Source organism: Glandiceps talaboti, chromosome 18 (genome assembly GCF_964340395.1).
Source record: "Glandiceps talaboti chromosome 18, keGlaTala1.1, whole genome shotgun sequence".
NCBI classification, from domain to species: domain Eukaryota; kingdom Metazoa; phylum Hemichordata; class Enteropneusta; family Spengelidae; genus Glandiceps; species Glandiceps talaboti.
In genome coordinates, this window is record NC_135566.1 from 18,913,797 (window position 1) to 18,919,801 (window position 6,005).

General features: G+C 33.5%; 1 protein-coding gene across 5 annotated transcripts in view; it reads left to right on the plus strand.

Moving 5' to 3' along the window:
• LOC144448907 (uncharacterized) overlaps positions 1-1,300 on the plus strand; it is a 23,026-nt gene extending 21,726 nt beyond the window's left edge. For 4 of the 5 annotated variants that reach the window (XM_078139254.1, XM_078139252.1, XM_078139253.1 and 1 more), the window contains exons 9-10: positions 277-383; positions 922-1,300. In XM_078139254.1, coding sequence (XP_077995380.1) covers positions 277-383; positions 922-1,187 — 373 coding nt within the window. In that variant the 3' untranslated portion in view covers positions 1,188-1,300. The remainder of the gene's footprint in view (positions 1-276; positions 384-921) is intronic. The other variant, XM_078139256.1, reaches the window with a different exon arrangement.
• The last annotated feature ends 4,705 nt before the right edge of the window (positions 1,301-6,005 follow it).

Below are 6,005 nucleotides of genomic sequence, written 5' to 3' on the forward strand. Positions count from 1 at the left end.
CCACTATAGAGGCTCATACCAGGCCACTATAGAGGATAGTGGTCTGAGCTCTGCCACTCAATAGCTTCTTTCCTATAGATTCTAATCCTATAATCTGCAACGAGCATCATCTTAATCCGATCAATATTTAAAAAGAGGTTTTAATAAGCACCCGTTACTGTGCATACTCCCATTGAATTTTGGTAGATTACCCGAAAGAAGGTTACTCATGTGCACTTACGTATGTCTTTTTCTTGAAATGTGATGAAAGATATATTTTGCTTTTATTGCACATAGAGGTATGCGAATGTGGCTTCCATTACAACTCCATGGAGTTAAGACGTTCAGGAAGTGCCTTGAAGAAAATGTACAATTAACCAGATATCTGTATGCAAAACTCTCAGGTCTGTAATGTACCCAAATTTAGCAATTTGATTATTAAAATCACCTTTATTTTTGTCCTGAACGATAAGGTTGGTCTTGCACACATTGCTATGCTTGTTTGCACGTGGTTTCAAATTTTTATTAACATATCTCGTATTTACACCAACTTTCTGCTGTATACGGGAAGGAGTTAAACCAGTGATGGACAATAGTATTATTTCTATATATAAGTTACACCATTATGAACAATTCAGAATCTCATACAAACACACGTTTTATTATTCTAATTAATGTGGGAAATTACATGGAAAACTTCTATTGCGATGTGCGTTTTGATAAATTTCATTTAAACTAATCTCTAAAACCTCAGCCCCAAAAAATTGTAGATTTCAAAAACTTCATTTGGAGAACACAGCTGTTGAAAATAATTCCCTTACAGAATGAATGCTACATTTAAGAGCATCCAAATCATAGCAATTTGTAACAGTTGTGTATATACAAAATACTTTTTTACAAGGTTTTTTAATATTATACCACTATGTTTTTATCTCCCCATAGAACTACCAGGCATAGTTGTTGGTAGATATCCACAGCTTACAGTCATTACTTTTCACTATGAGACTGGTAAGGAGGAAAGAAATGAAATAATTAATAAAATGCTGTTCAAGAAGATTGGAGAAGATGGTTCCGTATCTTTATCATCAACCGTGATACATGGAAAGTTTCGTCTAAGAGTTTGTGTACTCCATTATCGCTGTATCCAAGACAGTGTTGATCTATTTCTAGCAGTACTCAGAGAGAAAATAAAGGATCTAAAAGTATAGAAGAAAAACAGCAACACCACCACCACTACCAATAACAACAACAATGGATATTAGATCCACTCTGATACGACAGTCCTTCCCGCAAACTAATGTTATAATCGTTGTTTAGAACACTGCATTCGTATGTTTTATGTATGTATGTATATATGTATGTATGTATGTATGTATGTATGTATGTATGTATGTATGTGTGTGTGTATGTATGTATGTATGTATGTATGTATGTATGTATGTATGTATGTATGTATGTATGTATGTATGTATGTGTGTGTGTGTGTGTGTGTGTGTGTGTGTGTGTGTGTGTGTGTGTGTGTTTTTCTTTTTATATATTTTTACTTTGGGTTTCTAAGAAGGCATCAGGAAGTAATATTGTTGGAGAATTATGTCATTTTCCTGTTGATGTTAAAGTATTGGTCTAGATCAATTGTGGGTGGAGATGGTTTATTGAGAGCAGATCACTTGTCTGCGGTATTTAAAATGGGGCATCTACATAAGAAATTTACTTGATAAATATAGTGAGAACAGTATGTGGTCAAATCTTTGCAAATTTAAATTCTACAATCAAGAAAGTTCATGATAATTTCTGTCAAGAATTGTGTACATTTTGGTAAAGGGAATTCCATAATGACTTTAGAAGAAACAGTACTGATAAAAACAAAATGAGAACGTACAGATTGTTGAAAACAGTTTTTGGTTTTGAGAAATATCTTGTAGAAAGCTAGTGACTAAATTCCGAATTTCGGAGTATAATATTCAAATTTAGTTGGGTATAAAGTACGTAGACGATCTACTCAGACCTAAGATTCCTGTAAAGGAAAAATTCTGTACATTTTTGTCAAAATATGGTAGAAGATGAATTTCATTATTTAATTGGTTGTTCTCGTTATACAAATGAAAGAACGCAATCTGATTAAAATCTGATGTTAGATAGGCTGGTTTTCCTGTATTTACCTTTATTCCATCGTTATTGCGTCTTTTACGTTGGTTTTTTATTTTCCTGGTTGGAAAGGCGTTCGTCCAGGAAAATAAAAAACCAACGTAAAAGACGCAATAACGATGGAATAAAGGTAAATACAGGAAAACCAGCCTATCTAACATCAGATTTTAATCAGATTGTTGGAAAGGCGTTCGTCCAGGAAAATAAAAAACCAACGTAAAAGACGCAATAACGATGGAATAAAGGTAAATACAGGAAAACCAGCCTATCTAACATCAGATTTTAATCAGATTGGAAAGAACGGTACTTTTTCCTTCTTTGTCATTCCATAATTCAAATTTTCATTCCTAATTGACAAATAAAGTAATTTTTCTGCATATTTTGACGATAAACATCCTCATGGAAAATTACTTGTTGGTGTAAACAGTCCTCCAGCAGTTGGCTAAATGATTGTATTGTATTCACTTTATTTCTGTATGTTATTTTTGTATGCTTTAACATGCTTGCTATGACATGTTGTTACGTAATAACGATTGATTGATTGATTGATTGATCGATCGATCGAGTGATTGATTGATTGATTGATTGATTGATTGATTGATTGATTGATTGATCGATCGAGTGATTGATTGATTGATTGATTGATTGATTGATTGATTGATTGATTGATTGATTGATTGATTGATTGATTGATTGATTGATTGATTGATTGATTGATTGATACCAGGGCTCCCTTTGTGGTGTTGACTTCACGATATCTACATCACTCTATTCTTACCCACTATTTCACATATACACCCACATTCTCATTCAAACCAGGTCATATTGGTTGCACCATACGAGATGGAATATTCAAGAGTTTGAAATTTTCTACAAAACTGCAGGCAAGTATAAGGCAAATGTTCCCTAATGAGATACCCTTCTTAGACCATTGTAGCTTTGTATGTGGGATTATTTTTTTTCAATGCTAGGCGTTGATTGTCACCAAGCAGATGAGCATGGCATATTAAATGTATGTGTACATGGAAAAGCGACACATTTCTCCAGGGTATCAAGTTGGTGTATATAGATGGTACACAACCTATGTGCTAGGGTTGAAAGAAATTGATTATGGTGTCAACTGGTGTTATGATAGACAGATGGTCCTAAGTGCATCCTATAATATCCCACAGTGTTGGAAGGGCTAAAACATCCAACACTATATGAAAAGTCATATTTGACCATTTCTTCCCACCTGGGGGTAAATGTGGTGAGTATAAGACGAAGTTCCACCTTTGACTTAATTTACCCATGGTGATCTCTCCCCAGGGGGCCGTAGACAGTCAAGTGGTACTGTATCTTGTACTACCCCTGGACAGAGATGGTGGTTAGATGGGTCACAGGTAGGGTAAAGGTGGGTAAATTAATTTTTTCGTGTAGTGCGAGTGTGTACAAATCAAACAATTTCGTCATCTACAAACAGTTAGCTGTAGGATTGGAGTTGTAGCACAACTACACACACACACACACACACACACACACACACACACGTGCGTGTACACGCAGTCAAGACGGGGTTTTAGCACACCTATAGTAATATCAAACCAAAACACATGCATTGAAGTACAACTGACAATGTCACTAACACACACACACACACACACACACACAGTCAAGACACACTTTTAATATACGTATAACCTTTCTCAATGAGACACTGTCAATGACACTGCAGTGCAACTGCTCACAATCATGCAAACAGACACAGAAATTTTACCATTCCTATATAGCACTACTACTGACAAAGACCACAAACTAAAGTTCTTGTGATAGAGTGTTTTAATTAATAAACAAAGGAAACTCAAACAAAATATCTCATAAATACATGTACATATAAATAAATTAGCTGCTTGCTAGAACAATTTACATAACAATGGACACCATATCCACTGAATCACACTTTTATCAAATATATCATCCGAGGAAATGATATATTAAACTCAAAATATTTACTGGGAAAAAAATTACAGGTAAGAGACAAAATTACTCCTGTTAAACCAATGTCAAGTACATGAATATGATCCTTCAAAACACAGGAGAGAAAAATCCCTGAAAAATCCATGTCGATTTAAAATTGTTTACACTTTTTTTTTTTGAGTATATGCCCCTTGTGTACTTTTGAAAGTTGGGAAGCTCTGTTAAAAACATATCTAGTACTGGCAACAGATAAGATTTAGAAATACTGTACGATATTTTGTTATGGCAGGAACATCTCACAAAATTTCAACTGTTGAAATAATGATCATTATCTGTGGCCTTGGCAACTACAACTCACTAGCAACTTTACAACTATATTACCATTTTCTGTTTTAACTGTTCACCTTTCTTAAAATCTTCATATTTTTAAATATAGTATGGTTGTGGTTTTTTTTCAGAATAGTCTGGCACTTAGCAAAGCCAAGTGAATTAATTGCCCTTGTTGTTAAGTTTTCTTTGGAATATTGGTCTATATAATTATATAGACTTAGAAAAGCTAAATATTAAACCATAAATGACACAAAACTTACATTGTCTTGTATGTTAAAATGCAATACCTGCACCACAACAGATGCAATGTTTAGCACCTCTGTATACCCCCTCCTTACTTCCCCTCAAATCTTAGAATGTTCAAATTTCCAAATACAAGAGGTCTTTACAACCCACATAAAAGATGAAGGGGAGGAATGAACTATTTAAAATCTAAATATTTAAATCATTATAAGTTTCTGTGCCCCTTGATTTTAATAATTTACAAAAAGTCGTCATCAATTCGATTGTAAAATGAATGTCTATTAACTTTAAATTATTAGAAAACTCTGAATTCTTAGCAGGATACGAGATATGATCGCAATGGTGCATAAGTCTAACATAACATGTTGTTTGTTTGGTGTTTATGTATACATATAACATTAAATTTCAGGTTTTTGAGATTTCGCTAAAAATGTGAAAAGTACTGAACCAGCAAGAGAAGTGTAATGTTTGCTCTGTCAAAAAATGTTATATCTACGTAAACAAAGAAACCACAGTTGTGTCAATGATTATTGCCGAGTGTAGGAATCATGATATTGAGTATGATATCTTTGATGTTAATAGCATGCACTGCACTAGACTAGACAATAACTTTCAACCTCTGGTATAAATTAATTACTTGTGAGATCATAAACTTGGCAATGACGTATAGGCACCACTTCTTAAAGTGGCCATAATGATGAGGATTAAGCATTCAATAAATTGCAAAAAATTAATACATGTGTAAAATCTTTGTTATTGTACGTACAATAACAGAGTTTTCACACATTTTTTTTTAGCTTTTTGCAATGTATTGAGTTATAAACACAGACTTGGCATATGTTGATTCATGTTGATTTTTTCAAGTAGAAAGCCATGATAAACTTGTTTAATAAATTAAAAATCCAACATAAATACCCAATCCTCATCCATATGGCCTCTTTAACAGTCAGCATTTGTCATGTAACAGTGCATGGTTCCCATTACATCAACAGAACAGTGCCGGCTAGAATCAATGATAATTTTGTAAGGGGTGAAATTGATCACCACATGTAATACTGTGCAGTTAAATTTCTTAAAGACATAAACTAAATATGGTGCTTATTACAAATGACAATGATAATTGAAACAAATGTGTTTATGAATACCAAAAAAATTGTTGCCATTCACAGAGCAAACACCACATTATCTTTGCTGGCACTGTAAATTATGTGAATATTTCCGAATTCTCTTCCTACAGTCAAATGTGAAATTCTATGTAAATTTTGTCACTATACTATATAAGCATTAATTAAACATTGCAGGTAATTTCTATTCACACTTGTAAACAACAACAACAACAACAACAACAATGC